This window comes from Trematomus bernacchii, unplaced genomic scaffold (genome assembly GCF_902827165.1).
Source record: "Trematomus bernacchii unplaced genomic scaffold, fTreBer1.1, whole genome shotgun sequence".
NCBI lineage: Eukaryota > Metazoa > Chordata > Actinopteri > Perciformes > Nototheniidae > Trematomus > Trematomus bernacchii.
This window is the reverse complement of record NW_022987616.1, coordinates 4602977-4622403: the sequence shown is the minus strand read 5'-3', so window position 1 is coordinate 4622403 and position 19427 is coordinate 4602977. Positions and strand designations below refer to the sequence as shown.

The following is a 19427-nucleotide window of genomic DNA, read 5'->3' as shown; positions in this document are numbered from 1 at the left end:
ACACCTGGTGATCCTTTCCTTTTGGTTTTTATGGCTCTGGGTTACTGTTTAACATCCCCACCCTGGTTTGAGTTTGTTTAGTAAATCGATCTAATGACAGGGCTATGGTGGCGCCATCCAATGTGCTGCTCCATGAATTATATCCCGCTCAGCTCTCCAACCTTCCCTTTTAATGTTGTTGAACGCCTTTATCATTGACCTATTCTCAGCGGGAGACTAATGTCGCACTGAAGGGCTGATCACGGTACACCTGGATAAATGCACATTCCAGACGGAAACAGAAGCACAGGTAAGTCAAAGTCCTGCCGTGAAAATATATAGTTCTAAAAATGCAAAACATCCACGTCAACTGTAAGAATTATGAGTTATGCTTTTGGTTTTGAAGAGGAAGCTTACTTTGAGCTCTTAATGAAGGAAGTTTGGTTCTGCTAAATCACGTGGTTTATATTTTGGAGGTAATGCTTCTACTCGCCGTGCACTTCAATTGGTTTTGTGTTCTGTAAAGAGTATGCTTTTGAATTGTAGGATAGAAATGGGGTTGCCCAAATTGTGTAGATGATGTGTTTTGTTTTGTCCGGTGTATTTAATGAGATGGTGTTCTCGCCTCTGTCTGCAGACAGTATTTTGTGAAAAAAAGATAAGATAGACTTATGTGTCACGCATGCGGTGATGTAAAGATCATGTGATAAACTTGTTCACCTGTACAGGGATGTCATCAATAAGAAGAGCAGTGTTACAGAGCAGCAGGTTGCTAAGCAGAAAGATGGTTATACAGACACATTGTGTTTTTCTACTGTGATACTACTACTGAAAATACATACATGCTAAAAATTAAATAGATACATTAGTGTGTAATATAATAATACGCACAGAAAACATGATGTAGTCCTGTAATTTATTGTAAGGTTGATATTAGCAACTTTAAGGACCTTTTGCATAACACATCAATAATGCAGGGAATTGTAAAGTGTTATAGGAGTGCTGTTGACTATTTAAAATGATTCTTTAATATGTTTCTATTAAGTTGCACAATAGCATAGCATGAATACAAAGCAAATAACTCTTTCAAAAGAAAAGCGAATCAGTCGGATGAGTTTCAAGAGTGAACAATATTCTACTGTGTTTTACTGCTGCCCAGGTATCAGGAAGTAGAGGTTTACTGGAGTCAGTTTGGTGGCTGAGCATCATCTGCCACTATTAAAACCTCTAATCTAAAGAGAGGCGACAGTATTATGGCCAGTTCACACAGAGGTAGCCTCTTAGCGCAGGGCTTTATGGCTTGGTGTAGCTTTTGGTTGCTAAGCAGACACGGTTTCTCAGTGACGTCCTGTTTGGTTTTCAGCTGAAGAAATCATAATGTTTTCAAGTATTTGTATGAATGTGTAATGTTAACCTAGTAGTGTTAATATTCAGAGTGTCATGTCTTTATAATCCGCTGATTAGCTAGAGTGATTGGGACATTGTATCTAGATAAATCAAGAGGGCATGATTGGTCAAACATTGAAAGGGTAGAAAGAAAAAGATTAAATGCATTCATGAGAATTATAAAGACTTGAATTCCTAAGCGTGTTGTCCTTGCACTTAAAAGAGGAGGGTGAGGCTGAAAGAGAAAAGCCTCAGAAAAGCAAAAATGATTTTCACTTGAATGAATACTGGAATTTCATCTGTCCTCAAAGCTTGAAAACTCAACACGCCTTGCTTTCTTTTTGTATTTTAAACCAATCATTGATAGCCCCTAAACACCACTCACATGCAGTGTATATTCTCACTTTACCCCTTCTTTTAACCTAATGCAGAGTGACTTCCATATTCGATGACGATACATTGAATCCACCACACTCATGCTGCCGTGTCAGTCCTTTTTATATGTGTGTGTGTGTGTGTGTGTGTGTGTGTGTGTGTGTGTGTGTGTGTGTGTGTGTGTGTGTGTGTGTGTGTGTGGTTGTAAAGAGTAAATTATTCTTGCTCCTCCAGAAACCTGATGAGTCAGCAGGCCTGGTTAAACTGTAATCTCTCACTTCTTTCTATCACTCCTCTCTCTATCTCTCTCTCTCTCTTGGCTATGACACTCAACCCCTTTTATCCCAGCCTTGCGTATTAACTAAGATGTCAGTTATTACCCTGTGACCGGATACTAATTGCTTTTTCCCTTTATGTCCCCTAAGTAATCTGCGATAATGTACATTCTGATTTACTCAGCCAATATTACCCCGGCGCCTGCTCATTTACTGGCTGCGTTGCTATCTCTCATTACTGATGTAGGGCATCAAATCTCCCATAATACTGCCTCTTATCATTTACGGCCCTCTCTAACACAATGCCCCAAACTGATTACCTTTAAGCCACACAATAAGATTTAGTGCAATGAAACTCCCGATGTAAAATGGGTGGGTTGGGACATTTTACAGGTTTATGGTACTAAATTACGGTGTGTTTACAGCATTCCTGCACTGAAGAAAAGGCAGCTCACTGACAACTGTTTAACCCGTATTTTTGAGTTTCACTTCCTCTCATGCATTTTTAGAACTCGAGCTAAACAATAATGCAGGCTGCTCTCTAGTAGTTACTTGTGTTTCCCAGCTGATTGGCTCATCATTATCAAAGGAAAAGAACAAAGATTCTCTAAGTGTATCACTGTCTGAAAATGCTCATTCATCTTCAGCAGCAGCAACCTACAAATGTAGATAATTACTGATTACAGACAATGACTTTTAAGGCCGCTACACACCCACCTGAGACCAAAGAACGCATACCGAAGGCGTCCCGACTTTTACGTCAGCTACTGTACGTCGCCTGCGTCGGCTACGCCGCCCGCCTACGCCGCCCACCTACGCCGCCCACCTACGCCGCCCACCTACGAACACACCGCAAATACTTCAGTCGACGAGTGGCAATAACTGTCCTTGCCAGCAGGCAGCGGTAGTGTGAACAGCCAATCAGAGTGATTGCTTGGGCCGACTTTCTCTGACCTCTGAGGTGTGAAAAGGTGCCGTAAAGAGACGACGGTGCGGGACACACCAACCTGAGTAGGGCGCCGCGAATGCCCGACTGCCTCTGACGGCCTCTGACTCCCAAAATCGGGTTGGTGTGTAGCCAGCTTTACGCATTCCTGCATAAAATCCCATTTTTTTTTAAATTAAACCCACAAGAAATTGTTGAAAAAATGACCCACTAAGCTATTAAAAAAAAAAGAAATACAAGTTTTACAACTAGAGTCTTTCAACTCAGTTAATGTCTTTTGAGATGTTTACAGTGGCCAGTTAGCTTAGAAAATGGCCTACATAATACATATTTTATTAACTTTAATGAATGAGGGTTGGATGTTGAATGAGGGAGTGTTTGTGGAAGAGGTACTGGAAGTTATCAGTGTTTTCCACTTCACTTTGTGTCTTCATAGATTATATCTGCTGAGGGTGGTGGTGCTATTACTCCATTATTGATTAGATTAGGAGGCCTCGGAAGGACACACACCCACACACCACCCCACACACACACACACACACACACACACACACACACACACACACACACACACACACACACACACACACACACACACACACACACACACACACACACACACACACACACACACACACACACACACACACACACACACACACACACACACACACACACACACACACACACACACACACACACACACACACACACACACACACACACACACACACACACACACACACACACACACACACACACACACACACACACACACACACACACACACACACACACACACACACACACACACACACACACACACACACACACACACACACACACACACACACACACACGCCTGTAGAAAATACCATTCGCCCCCACCCTAGATACATATCCAACCTTCAAAATCTGATACAATCTAGCTCATGGTGAAAATATATATATAAATATAAAAAAGTGGAGGGGGTGAAGGGATATATCTCCTTCCTCACTATCTATCCATCCCCTGTGATAAGTGCGAGAGAGAAGGACAGATAAGTAATGTGCAATAAGGTGAGAAGACTTTTCCACGGCTCCTCCCCTCTCCCTGCTTCTGGCCCAATCAAACGGGATTATAGATCTTTTATGCCAGGGATCACCCTTATCATGTCTGTAGGAATTAGATGGACTAGCAGAAAGAGAGACTATAGAGTGGTCTGAGAAGAGAAGAAGAAGAAGAAGAAAGGGTGGAGAACAGTAATGAAGTATCCGTCTGTTCCTCAGAGTAAATCTCTGTTAGATATGGAAGTAGCAAACTATTGTGAAGGCCTGGATCCCTCATACAGCACCCTGGGCTTTGAGAATGCAGAGGTGCTCTGTGGAGGAGGAGGTAAGTGCATGTAGACACACACACAGACACACACACACAGACACACACACACACACACACACACACACACACAATACATGGCGTGCACATAAAAACACTTATTTGAGAACAAAACCTGTGATTTTCAGCCTGCATGTTAAATTAGATTTGCTTACATAGAGTATAATGGTGTCTAGATAAACACACCATCTTTATAATCACTGATCCAGAATGATAAGCACCTTATCATACATTTACTAAGTGAGACTTAATATGGACAGAGAAATAAAAGGAGTCATGTACTGTGCATATAATGAATATGTAGCATCTTAAAGCATCTACTGATGAGTGTTCGTAAGAACTTGGGGCTTCACTGAAGATGTGGCGTGAGACCAACAAAAAGGCAAATTAGTTGCTATTTGCAGAAAAAGGAAATTAGTATGGGTTCCTATTAATATATTTACTGATTTTGAAACTCATGACATTTGAAGGTTGAGCAATGGTGCGTGCATAGTTGCCTGTTAACACTTTTAAATAATTGCACTGTTGTTTCTATATTGTTTAAGTGAAAATCAGTGGTGGTGTAGGAAAGAACAGTACTGGGATTCGGTTGTTAAAGCATGAAAGTGTTTAGGAAGGAGAGGCAGGTATGTGTCATAAAGATCTATTTTATTGAAGAGCTTGCACGCAGCGCTGCACTGATGTCACCTCAGCATGTGAGCAGAAAGTTAGTCGAACATTGACTCATCTGCACTGCCTGGTGAGAGTGTGATAGAGACGTGTGTGTGTGTGCGTGCGTGCGTGTGCGTGCGTGTGTGTGTGTGTGTGTTAATGCAGTATGAACTTTTACCTGCTATGAATGTTAGGTTTCATTTAGTTCCACTGAAATATACATGTGGGGACATTGATGATGGTTATGGTTTTTATTCTGGTAATGATGATGATGTGTCTTCCATTCATTCTTTTCCCTGATTTATGTTGATTTTTTTCCTTTTACGTTCAAATACAACACCAACAAACCTCTGTGTTTACACTATTGGATCTACACAGGATACATTTACTAGAGTATTAAGATGCTATAATCCCGCACATGGTGGCTTCAATTATCTGAAATAATGCAGTTGCAGTCCTATCATTAGACCATACTAAACTTTTAATGGATGTTGGTTTATTTGCATTTTTGGAGTCGGAAGCGAACATATTTTGAGAAAATGGAGCTGGTGAGTTACGAGGCCCAGCAGGTCCAGATAGCCTAGCATTAGCACCTTAGCAAACAATATGGTATCGACACACTAGTGCTGCTCTTTTCATAGACTTCTATACAATCACACTTCTTTCTGCGATTAGTGGTGTTGCCCCCTGCTGGCATTTAGAAATAATGCAGGTGAAAGGCACTTCTGCATGGTAATATACAGATGTATGAGTATGTTTTTGTGTGTTTACCTGTGTTTCAGACAGCATGCCGACTGAGCCCAACCTGCCAGACGGGGTGAGCAGTAACTGTGCCATCTGTGGAGACAAAGCCACGGGGAAACACTACGGAGCCTCCAGCTGTGACGGATGTAAGGGCTTCTTCAGACGCTCCATACGCAAGAGCCACGTCTACACCTGCAGGTACAGATAGCAAACATATACTGTGAGAGCACACATTATATCATGACACACTTACATCGGTAACTTAACATACTCTTGTAGCCTGCAGATCTAAATAAAACGTGTCATTGCATGGCACATTGTTGTATTGCTCTGTGAAGCTACCTATATCGTTGTACATGTGTCTACTTCAGGTTCAGCAGGCAGTGCATTGTGGATAAAGATAAGAGGAACCAGTGTCGTTTCTGCAGACTCAACAAATGCTTCAGGGCTGGCATGAAGAAAGAAGGTAGGGAAACCTCTCTAAACAATGTTTCATCATGAAACTCCTTTTCTTTTGAAACAAAAGTTTACATGTAGATAAACAAAATAGAAAGTCTAAATTATTTGGATACCCCAGTAGATATTTATTCCGTATTGTCAGAGGTATAGGCTATATATGCTCATCTTAAATGTTTATTTTTCATCTTTTCCACTGACTCAAAGTAGACTTTACATAAACCTGGTGGCCCTTAGGGAGAGGCTGTCTTAAGAGAATCTGAAAGCTGCTTCAAGATGGTTGAAATGGGCTGGGCAATAAACTAGGACGGTGATTACTTAGTGTGTGTGTGAGTGTATGTGTATGTGTATGTGTATGTGTATGTGTATGTGTATGTGTATGTGTGTGTGTGTGTGTGTGTGTGTGTGTGTGTGTGTGTGTGTGTGTGTGTGTGTGTGTCTATATTTATGAGGGGTATAACCTTGGCAAGAAGTTATATGACACCTAATCATGTGTTATTCAAACATGTTGTTCTGGAATCCAACTGGTTAACGTTTGACTCCGGTTGCTGATGCCAGCCTGTATAACTATTTTTCTTAAATATTAACTTCCACTAGCGGCTCTCTCATCGTTTGCATATACGGACTAACCCCCAACTTTTAACACAGCTAAATTCCCAACACTAAACCAAGACAGACACTTGAATACAAGAAAGATAGCTAGACGTATTCCAGTTTGAAAAGTTAGTGGACTTTTGCAATTCCTGTTAATTGCTTTTTCTGCTTCACACACAGAAACCTTACAGCTCTCTGTTTCGTTTTAGCTGTACAGAACGAGAGAGATCGGATCAGCTCCAGAAGAAGTATCCCTGACTCCCAAGACTTGCCCCCCATTACTATTTTGGCTCAAGCTGAATCACTGGCCCAACAGGTGACAATCCATTATTCCTGTGCGTGATTAAATTACTTAGATAAGGAAATCAGTGGATTTTGACCCTGGAAACTATTATTTTTCTCCCTCCAGGTCATTGCTCCAGTCGGATTAACAGACATCTCGGAGCAGAAGTCGGCCACTGTGGGAGATGTGTGTGATTCAATGAGACAACAGCTGTTAGTGTTGGTGGAGTGGGCCAAGTACATTCCTGCATTTGGAGAACTGCCACTGGATGACCAGGTAATGGGGCTTTGACGCATGATTGGTCAACTTCGATTATTCTGTCGCTTGCAGGAAATAATTCCTGGTCATGTTTGTGCCTGCATCTTGAACAAGTTGTTTATTATAACAAATAACTTTCAGTTTGGATGAAAGAAAGATTAAATGAAAGATTATTAAAAGCAATATATAAGTAGAACATAATAGATCTTACTAAATATACAGTAGTTTACATAAACTACCGCTATGTGATGTGTGTAGGGGCAAAAGTGGGGGCTTTGTTGCATTGTTTGGGTTATTTGCATAACTGTGTGTGTGTGTGTGTGTGTGTGTGTGTGTGTGTGTGTGTGTGTGTGTGTGTGTGTGTGTGTGTGTGTGTGTGTGTGTGTGTGTGTGTGTGTGTGTGTGTGTGTGTGTGTGTGTGTGTGTGTGTGTGTGTTTCCAGGTGAGTTTGCTCAGGGCTCATGCAGGTGAACACCTTTTGCTCGGGGTCGCTAAAAGGTCAATGCCATTCAAGGACTTCCTGCTTTTAGGTATGAACTCTCCAGTTGAAAAGCATCTTATTTTAACGTGGCATACGCACTCTTAAGTGTGAAGGCTGATCAAATTTGTAACACTTTAGGGTATACATAAATATGCGTGGTTTCTTAGGGAACGACCGGGTAAATAATGGGGAACGACCTGATCATTAATCAATCGTTGAGTTCAGCAGCTATGATGAAGGAACACTGAACTAATCATTAGCTAATGATCCATCAATGTAGTATTCCCCTGTCTTTGATCTATTATATAGCCCTTGGATTACCCAGGAATTAGTTATTAGCAATTCATTGATCATCAGGTATTTCTTCCCTCCTGCCTTGACAACTACTAACAGTTTTGAGTACTGTATTGTGAAGTGTTTGCGATTAAATGTTGAATTAGCTGAGAATGATTAACCAAAAGTGATTTCTTTGTAGCTTCAAATGTGTCTCTTGTAAACGACATTAATCATTACCTAGGCATTCACCAACATCATAGTGTAGGCAGATATATCAAATACATACACTCAAACACACACGATGTCTATTGCTATATAGGACCATAACTTCACTGAAGTCAGATTTAAAACTGTTTTTCTCTAAAAGGTTACATTTGTTCTCCTCACTCTACCACACACCTTCCCCCCTCTGGGTACTAAACGGTTCTCTCTGTGTCTACAGGAAGTGGCTGTGTGATCCAAAGGAACAGTCCTGAGCAGGAGATGTTTAAGGTTGCTAACCGAGTGCTGGGTGAGCTGGTGCATCCCTTTCAGGATATTCAAATAGACGATAACGAGTATGCAGCGCTCAAGGCTATCGTCTTCTTTGACCCAGGTAATTAAAACAATTTCCCTCTTCTTAGGGATATCTTTCGTCTGTTTTCAGGAACTATTGTCTGTGTTTGCAATTTAGATTTATCGTAAGTTCAGAACACTTTAGAAAAAAAGTTTAATTTACTTAGGCAAGATTCATATATACTATTTTGTAAATTGCTCTTGGTAATCTCCTTGGCACAGGGATTGATCTGAGTAATGGCCCACATCTGTATAATGTCAGAATTTCAAAAGGGTTAATATTAAGGGCTAAAAACATTACATTAAAGTGTTATCTCCAGGTAGATAATGCAATAATAATACAATAAAGAATAAACCATTAAAGACAGAATATCATAGTAAGTATTGACAATAGCAAACTAAATATTTGACCCCTTGTCCAATACCCATTGATATTGCTGTCCACATCCCTCCTCTCCCAACCAATCCTATTCATCTCGTTACATTTCCCCTCGAACTGAGATCCCAATCCCTCTTTCCCTTTTTTATCTCCCTGGCCTAGTGTGAGCGCAGCCCCTCCCCCATCTGGTGTTACCTGTCCCCCCTTTTTCTCCCCTTCACTAAATCTCCTCATTCTACCTCCATGCCCCAGTTGGACCATAATCATTCCATCAATTCCACACATATCCTCAATCCCATTCCTGATCTTTCTGATTTTTTTTCTCTCTCACCCTTCTGTCCTTCAATCCCTCCCTCCTCCCACCCCCCACTTCCACACCGTGCCTTTTCAATCTGCAGATGCAAAGTCTTTGAGGGACCCGTCGAAGATCAAGGCCATCCGTCTGCAGGTAGGGCGAACATTTGACTCTTATTGCAGTGATGTAGTTCTTTTTCTACTATGCTCTATTATAATTTCCATTAAACGGTGTTAAAGAGGCGCTTTTACTTAGCATTTGATCAAACATTTTGATAGATAATAATCCATCCACTTACCAGGAGACTTGGCCTTGTGTTTGTGCAGGTCCAGATGAGTCTGGAGGACTACATTAATGACCGTCAGTATGACTCCAGGGGTCGTTTTGGAGAGCTGCTGCTCCTGCTGCCCACCCTGCAGAGCATCACCTGGCAGATGATCGAACAGCTCCAGTTCATTAAGCTCTGTGGCCTGGCCAAGATAGACAACCTGCTGCACGAGATGCTGCTGGGAGGTGAGAGCAACCCGTGTTTCTGCTTGTAAACCTGCAGAAAGAAAAATAGGGTGACCTTCAGCTAGGAAAAACAAAAGATCCAGTGGCGCTATTCAATGATAAATGTGTGCAACTGGGCAGGCATGAAGAAGTGAAACAAATAAAAAAGTACATCTCCAAAGTTTTCCTGGATATATACAATAGGTAAAAGTTTGCAGAGAGTTGGTTTAACTTCAGATAATCCAAACACAGACAAAATAGACATCTGCAAACACATTGAAACGTGTATGAATAAGGAAATCTGTATTTAAAGGTAGAATGCATCAAACATATTCTAAGCAGAGCCATGACAGACAACAGAAGCACCGGGTGAGGTGGGAAATAAAAGCTAAGTCATCTCCAAAAATGTCTTCTCCATATATGCTAAAAACAACCCCCGATATGACAAGCTGACTTAGAAGACCTTTAGAAAAAGAGATGTGTGTTTTATTTTTCAGCATCCTGCAGAACAAACCAAACACAGATAAAAACTAGCATTGAAATATTGTGGGGATTATATTTAGTTATGTGAATGTGCATTTGATAAAACATAGTGATGCTGACATACATTTTCAAACCAAGCCACACAATCAAGAAAGTTAAACTAAACAAATTCCTTCTTTTCCTTATAAAATGAGGGTGTATTTTAGCATGCAGAGCTTCTTACATAGATCAGCTTTTTTAATTAAGTTATGGCAGCCTGACTCAATTACTGTATAACACATGCACACATGCCAATACACTTTTGAAATAAACTCTGAATACATTTGGAAAACTTGACTTTGGAAAACTTGACTTTGGAAAACTTGACATTTGGAAAACTTGACATTTGGAAAACTTGACTCAATTAATTAAAATGTCCAGAATAGGGATTTATTGGTGCACTGGTTCTTTTTGGTTTGATGAGGGCTTGTTAGGTGAGAGAAGGAATCTGTGTTTGGAGTGTTTCATTAAGAGTGAACCCTTAAATGCAACCTGATTAAATATTTATAAATATATAGATTTCTCTGTAACTAAAACGTATGTGTTCAGGCCTTACGTCGGAGCCCACACACCTGCACCACCCGACACACACCCAGTTGGCCCAGGACCCTCTGACTGGACACACACTGGTCATCAGCACCATGGCTGTCACTCACAGTCCACAGATTGGTAAGAAACACATACAGTCACACATGAAATATCAAAGCGACATTGATGTCCAATTCATCTCTCTGCGTGAAATGTCAAAAAAGTATTCTCCAGTTGTGTTTCCATTACCTTGAAGAGAATAAATAGGCCACCTGAATGTGAATCCATAAAAATGTAACATTCTGAAGAATTGATGAGTATTGCATGATTTCATTTAAAATAAAAAATGCATTTGGCGATATTACACCACCTAATGGCCACAGAAGATTGATGGTGGCTGTATCTATAAAGCAGTGTTACATTTCCCGTGGGCCACAGTCAATACATTTTACCGTCTTTGTGTATACAATATTACCTTTTTCCTAATATTTGCAAAACCATATAATGTCTCTTTCTCCCTGCAGCCTCTCCTGACACTCCCATCCCATCGCCCACCCCCCCAGAGAAGTACAAACACTTCCCCCAGCCCCTCTGTCCTCCAGCCAGCCCCTCACCCTCACATACAGATCTCTGACCTGCACTCTGTCAGAGAGCGTGACATGGGCACGGTGTCCTCTAAACATGCCTGGTCATGGTGTAAAGATTATGAAACCTCCCTGTTCCGTGGTTAGACTTTGCCCTGCCTCTCCCCCCTGTGACTCCTGCTCATGTTGCAACAACTACTCAGATGTAATAAAAGCTACAATTACTTAAATATCTCACTTTCCGGTGCATATTGCTGGTTACCTAAACAAATACAACAGTATCTCTGTTTTACAACTAGATATTCTTCTTTTAAAAACCTCAAATGTTTTTGATTGTTTGCTTGACTAATGTTCTGCTTTATTAGGCACATATTTGCAGAAAAATGGCCCCTGGGCACATATGTTTCTTTAGGTCTATCACTACTGCAAAGACTGCAAAGGCGAGTTCTGACAAAGAGTAAAAGCACAAGTACTAGCTTAAAAAAACTGCAAAGGCAACAGCAATGAAAAAAATAATAATCAAGGCCTGCTGTCAGCAAATCCCTCCTGCCATCAAATACAAATTGAATGTTTTGTTTTATATACATTATGAATGAATGTATACATCAGTCATTGTGTATGAAATGTGTGTGAAATTCAGGGACATTGTTGCTTATTTTCAGGATTTAAGATTTCTATCTAAAAAGACTCAGAAGAAGTAACTTTTTTAACAGTTGAATCTTCTGAAAATAATCTGAAAGTGTACTGGTTTGTATTTAATACTGGGCCATGAATACATATATCATACACTATGGCGCAAGTATTTTTAACATACATGTATTCAGCAGCTAACATATAATATAAATGGGAACAGAGTGGCCAGAATCAACATGATATTAACAACAATCTTATAATTTATACATACATTTGAAAGAACTCAAGTTAAATGCAAAAGGAATATGGATAAATTGTAATTTTTTATTGTATATAGACAAATGGAAGTTTTTGGAATATAAAAGTGTTTTGCTATTTTACATTTCTAGAATCAACTGTGTATTTCTTTGATAATGTGTATATTTCTTAATTTATGCAGTAAATTGTTTAAAATGCCATTTTGACTATTTTATTTTAAATTAATTAATTGAATGTGGGGTCAGACCTACAGTGAGAGACACAGTGTGTTGTGGCTCAGTAGCGCCCTCTTGCTGTCACAAGAGGAAATACAGCATTGTACTAAATGTAAATGGACTACTTATTGTATACATTGTGCATCATTTGAAAACCATGTGTTATATAAGAATGCATTGATTCGTTTTTTTTGTATAGGACTAAATAAAGTGTAAAATGGAAAAAGATAAATTGCTTTTCAATCATCTGTCGCTGCAGTCATACAGTAGGAAACCATTTCAATAGATATTGCTAAGAATAAATGGAAATTGACATTTTTACATTTGATCCAAAAAGGAAAAACAATTTAAACAGACAGATGATGATAAATTGACAGAATGTATTTCAATATGGTGTCTCCACATGCAAGAATACAGAGTGTGGTGCGTCCATTACTTCCTTCATCATGCTGCCTCACGGTTCCATTGGTTAGAGTGTATGGTGTGTATGGTGTGTATGGTGTGTATGTAAAGCTTTATTGGACGCTATTGAGACGGCACTGCCGGATGCAGCTGCTCATCTAAAATCAAACGAGTTTCCATCCACCTGAGAAAACACATTTTGGGGCCAACCCTAAAGCCAAACTAGATTGTTAAACGACAATGGGAGATGAAACTGAGCCGTACCGGGACCAACTGTACTTTTAAATCTGTTATTTTGTTTACTTCCATCCATACACAATCATTTTTATCGGTGTGTGTGTGTGTGTGTGTGTGCAGTGGATGAGACTGGGGGATAAAGCCGAGAGCTCTTATTCTCTGTATATTGTTGTATGAGTCGGAGACAACACTCAGGTTATTTGTGGTGGAGGAGATGATGCTGTCTAGAATCAACATGGCCAAATCCTCCTATCAACTTCATAATGGACAAGCTACCTGGCTTAGGTCAAAACAATACCACCCACAATGGGAGGATGTGTGTATGTATACTGTATGTGTGTGTATGCTCCTATACCTGCAATTTATTTATAATCTGTGTGCTCCTGTGTGTGTGTGTTTTTGGTGTGTGTGTGTACCCAGGGAGCTTTAATCAAAGGCCCATAGTGAGGAGATGTGGGCGCCCTGTCTCTGTCTTTTTCCTCAGATAAAACTGCGTGTTAGCATGCCAGTCACATATCTCATCTGAGGCGCACTGTTCCCCCCCCCACACACACACACACACACACACACACACACCTCACCGCTGCCCACACTGACAGCACGATATTACACACCAGTATGACGCTCGCTCCACCTGAGGAGGGCGACGAGGGGGAGGAAGAGGATGGAGGAGCGAAGGATGGACAGGAATATGATTTTTTTGTCCGATTTTATTTTCAGACTAGGTGCTGATAATGTGTATTTTTTCATTTGTTGAAAATGTATATACATTTTAAGAGGCTCTTGATTATCATTAAACACTAATAACAACGATAATGAATGTATTCTTTCCATAAAGTACCAAACCTTAGGGAAGTGGTTAACATTTTGACATATTTTTATGTTATCATTATATTGATTTGCTTAAATGTGCAATTACTGTGTGACCTGTATTATTGAAGGTTATTTCCACTTCTCTGGTCATCTGTCCATCAATAACTGATCCACCCATCCACCCATCACCACTCCATCCACCCTTTCCTCTTATAAACACTAGATGGCAGTATAGGTCTGTGGATTCACAATAGAAACAAATCTCTTAATTTGATGTCAAAATTATTTCAACAAAATTGGGAAAAATCAAAATGTTTAAAAAAAAAACGTGTTATCATATTTGATTGCCATTAGAATACATTTCTTGCTTGGTTGCAGCATTTAAGATGAGTTTATCACAATTATTGTATTGAAACTATTTTCAACTAAAGTGAGAAACATACTCAAATATATTTCATTGTAAAAAAGTTACATTTGGATATTTGCAACTGCAGTTTAGTTCAAGTATTATACATACAAATTATCTTAACTACACATATTGTAATTTGTTTGTTTTAGCATTCTGTGATTTAGCTACTCAGTTCTGAATCGATTTTTGTCTGAAATTGGCATAAAAGATTGAGAAAGTCACACACGTATGCTCGACACCATGCAGGGGAATATTGGCACGGTCTGAAATGAATGGCATGTGTCAGCGATCCCAGATTAGAGCCGGAGATTGCAGGCTATCATTCCTCACCAGTGCATTTACCCATAATTCCCCCCTGTCTCCAACATATCCGATGATACCTCCTCTAGGAGACAAGGTGAGCTGTACGAATCTCTGCCGCCAACTCTGGAATGAATTTAAAACCTCTCCTGAGTGATTTTCTGTGTCTCTGTCCTGCTGCCACTGTGTGTGTGTGTGTGTGTGTGTCTGTGTGTGTGTGTGTGTGTGTGTGTGTGTGTGTGTGTGTGTGTGTGTGTGGCATGCATTTGTGGTTTCTGATTATACCACAGCATGGAAGGAAAATACAGTGACAGCTTCATTTCCAAAGCTGAGTTCACATAAATGAGGGATTAAAGCAAGCAAGAGGGTTAAGGCTCCCCTCGGCCTTCAATGACAGCTTTCCCTCCCTCAAATCACTCTCTTCCTCTCCTTGTTTTACTCTTTCTGTCTCACCCCTCTGTCTCCATCTTTATTTTTGTCTCTCTTTGACTTCCTCTTTTATTCCCTCATTCCCTATCTGTTTTGTGTTGACACTGCTCATTTCCCCTGCAGAGATAATACATGCACGGATAATGTTGACTACACACACAGTGATTTACACAGTTGCATGAAACTGGGCTGCTCTACATCATGATGATGGGAAGCAGGTTAAGGCAATGAAACTAGGGGTTAGGGCCAGGCAAGGGTGTGTGTGTGTGTGTGTGTGTGTGGTGTGTGTGTGTGTGTGTGTGTGTGTGTGTGTGGTGTGTGTGTGTGTGTGTGTGTGTGTGTGTGTGTGTGTGTGTGTGTGTGTGTGTGTGTGGTGTGTGTGTGTGTGTGTGTGTGTGGGGGTACATTAGGGAAATGAAAAGGGCTGGACCACTGATGGCTTCAGAGATGCAGGCTTGTTAGAATAAAGGAATATAAAAAAGACCGGAGAAAGGGGAGATGACAGGGAGGATGATAAGATGAGTAGTGCAGTAATAAAAAAAAAAACGGTCCTGTGTACCCCGAGATTACATGGGGGATGAGATTGGAGAGAGAAGGGGGGGAGATGGGCTGAAGGGGGCATATGTAAAAGGGAGAGAAGGTAGTATGAGAGGGAGTGAAAGAATGGAGAAAGATGATGTCAGCTGGAACAAACTGGTGTGAGAGGGAAAAATGGAGGAGAAGAAGAGGAGGAGAGGAGAGGAGGTATTACAACTCAGGACGAAGCAGCCCCACTCTGAATGATAAGTGTCTCACGCGCCGCGGGTTATGGGAAGTTCACACAAACAAATGACTCCCATTTGCCAGAGGCGAGGGACACAATTGAGAAAGAAGGGGCGAAAGAGAAGAGGAGGGGAAGAGGAGAGAGGGGAGAAGAAGGTGGGAGAGGACTAAATACTGGAGCCATGACTTCAGATAACTCCATCTGCATCAAGGAAATGCTTACCTCTCTACCCCCTCTAAGGTTTCTTCAGCATAAACGGAAGCACCTTCAATCCAAAGGATATTATGAACCCTGTAGTGAAGCGCAGTAAAAGTCAGTGTTTGGTTCCTTAAATTATAGGGCGCATATGGACCTTGGTCAATAACACTAAATGCATTACAAATTGTAGCGTGTAGGTGGGCTGTGTTTTGCACCATAAGAGGTGATATCAAAGAGTAATAAGGGTGCATGAATACCGCCCTTATTTAAACCCTAAGCAGCATGGAATCAAAGCTATAAGTAAGGCTGGATACCTCTCTTTTCAAAACGCCTTCACGTTGTTTTAACCATGTGACACGCAGGCCAAGAGGCTGCCGTTTTCATTCTTTGCAAACAAGCAGCTTTTTGGTTAATGGTTTGTTTTTCAGCTAAGTTAGGCGCTTGTTCGGGAAGAATGACAACCTTCCGGGACACCCTTCTTAAAAGCATTGAGTTGAAGACCCAACAGCCTCAGTGTGATAGGATTGGATTCACTTGGTAATGCAGGGGTCCAACCCATGACCTTCAGTTCACATCTCTATTTAGAACAACATGAAGCCATGCTAGCAGCTCTGCAACGCTGTGGTGAGCTCAATGCTAATGCTAACATAGGGATGTTTGCCAGGTATATTGTTTACCATGTTCACCATCTTATTTGAGTATGCTAGTATTTTTATATTTGCTTATTATCCCTAATGTCTGTGACAAGTCAATCTATAAAATGCAACATTTATAGTGCCACTTAACAAAAAAGCAGTGGATTACAAATGTATTTAATGCATTTTCTGGAAACATGAATAACTTGGTAAATGTTGAAGTTTTGGGCTTATAAATGAAAACTTTGAACTGCAGGGAGTACTACATGAGAAGTCAGGGGACTACCAAAGTTATTAGGATTTACCATCTGCTCAGTGCGATTATTTATTCCAAATGTATTTAAAATATGTCAAATAGTTATCAAAAAATGTCACTAAATTACAAAAATGTCCACTTGAGTTCTACCAAAAGGACAAGCCAGGGAATTGCCAAAGTCACTAGAAATTGACTTCTGATAAACGTGAATGTCTAACATCTATCCAAGTAGTGAAAAAACCTACCAACAAATATTGCCGTCCACACACAAAGCTGCCTTCACGGCACAACATATAGACATGTATGTGGAAATAAATACAGCCTACCGTGCATTCGGCCATGAGCTTGAGTTTGAGTCGGTACGTCATGTAGTATTCCTGCAAATAACAAAGAGAAAATTATATTATAAACAAAGATGTTTCAAGAAGGCACAATAGTGCAGGATAGCTAAAATAATCTTTATCTAATGTATCTAAAACATCATTGTCAAGTTTTAAGTGTTTGTTTTCAGTCCTTGAGAATCAAAGAGGAAGAGCTTTGGACCATTTTTATGTTCTGCAATCAGGGAGAAATCCATCACCGAAGAGGCAGAGATGGCAATTTCCCCAGTGACAGTCCCATCAATAGTCCATAATGCGATAATGCAGTCACAAGACATGTTGTGTCTTGAGTAATTGGTGACCCTCACTTTTTCTCAACTGTAAAAGCTCCCATGCTCTTTCCATTTCCATCAAACCCACTCAATTCACCAACTTCAAGCAAGAAGTTTATCATTAAGGAGGGACTTAGGGAAGTTTCTTAATTGTATGTTTTTTGCAAAGCACACCATTACAAAACATTGCAACATATAGAAATGTACAGGATCATCTTTTAGGTGGATTTGCCAATTGCTTCAGTGAAGGTATGGTTAACATTAGCATGCTAACGGACATTTGTGAAACTAAGTGCCGCATTGCTGAGTAAAAGTTTAATAATTAAACAGAAAAAAATATCTAAATGCACCTGAGGGAGATCAGTGGAATTAGACAATAGACACTTTTATCTCCAGTTCACAAGACTGTTGGGTCTCCATTTTGAATTTTATCATCAGAAACAAACCAAGTGTAAATAATTTGCCTTTCATAGCCGAGGCAGGGTCTTTCATTTCCAAAACAGCTCCGGATATAATTATTTTACCCCGAAATTAGAACTGAGCTCACTTTAAAAGGTACAAAGGATTTCACTGTTAGCGTGTAATTAATTTTATATTACTATTTACCTTTGCGTCAGTTAATTATGATCTCTATAGAGGTGTGCGTTACACAGACACACACTACCATCGCAATGTAGAGAGAGACAGTGGTGGTAAAAAAAAAAGTGTGAATTTTACACACATGACTTCCTGTCCTAATCAAGGGCTTTCTCAACTCCTATCTGAAAGACACACATGACTGCCTCTTTCAGCAGGGTACCTACACAGCGTGGATGTGTGTGATGAGAGCCTGAGTGTGTGTGTGTGTATGCGAATTGCAGAAGCTCACCAACCCAGCAGCGGAGTGGTAAAGCATATTAGGCCGCGATTGCGAAAAGATTGCAAAATGTGACATCCTTAATAGAGAAAGATTACTGTGTGCAACCTCACTTTGATTTGAGCTGCATATATTTTCCTCACACAGACAGGCTTCTGGACAGCACTCTGCAGAATGGACGCTTTAGCCTTTGTGTTCGCAAATGTATGTTAACATGAATGCATATGTATTTCAAAGCAATAGAGCCACACCAATCAACGATCACTTCTGACCGATGCATTTTCTTACACCTGTCAGTTTTAGTTTTTTTTTTTAGATTTTACTTAAATTATTAGTTTCATTTGTCAGACAAGCACATTTGAAACTGTCAATTTATCATATATTGCATCATGTGAAAAGCGTTTTAAAGCCTGATTTGCGTGTTGGTCAGACAGAATGGACAGTGAAGAGAGTTTGAGGTTATTCTCACCACAGATGGTAAATATGTGTAAGTCATAAATGCTATTATGCACATATAGCATGAAGTAAATGGACATGTTAAGAAGCTCTTACATGCTGTAATAGGCCCAGTTTTAGGCACGATTATTGTAAATGTTTGGCTATAAATACAACTTCTGATCACTTTACTTAAATAAACCTATGACGAAATTATTTTCTCAGTACGAATCAGTCAAAAGTTGTGGTACAACTGCGAAAAAGTTTTTAATTTCCTTTAATGCCTTCAAATAGACTCTGCCATCAATCTTGGGTGGTACACAATGTACACATTAGTCAGTAGCCCACCCTTAGGGCCAAATCATTTGGTTAATTAGGGAACACATCCGAGAAGGTTTACCGCTCAATTCCACCTCGTTCTAAAAACAACCTCCATCACAGAAGCTTTATCGAGTACAATCTCAAATCTGGAATTGTGTCAGGGGAGGAGATGTCAAAATAA

At 40.2% G+C, this 19427-nt stretch overlaps 1 protein-coding gene across 2 annotated transcripts; it reads left to right on the top strand.

The window, feature by feature from the left end:
* Positions 1-83: 83 nt before the first annotated feature.
* On the top strand, positions 84-12766 carry hnf4g (hepatocyte nuclear factor 4, gamma). 2 transcript variants are annotated; one of them, XM_034132592.1, is made up of 11 exons: positions 84-289; positions 5770-5929; positions 6103-6197; positions 6991-7097; positions 7191-7340; positions 7765-7852; positions 8522-8674; positions 9412-9461; positions 9635-9821; positions 10872-10991; positions 11375-12766. In XM_034132592.1, exons 1-11 carry the CDS (start codon positions 259-261, stop codon positions 11482-11484), a joined length of 1251 nt encoding a protein of 416 aa, XP_033988483.1. In that variant the 5' UTR covers positions 84-258; the 3' UTR covers positions 11485-12766. The 2 variants fall into 2 exon arrangements, with proteins under 2 accessions (XP_033988483.1, XP_033988481.1); XM_034132590.1 differs by lacking the exon at positions 84-289 and adding an exon at positions 4142-4336.
* The last annotated feature ends 6661 nt before the right edge of the window (positions 12767-19427 follow it).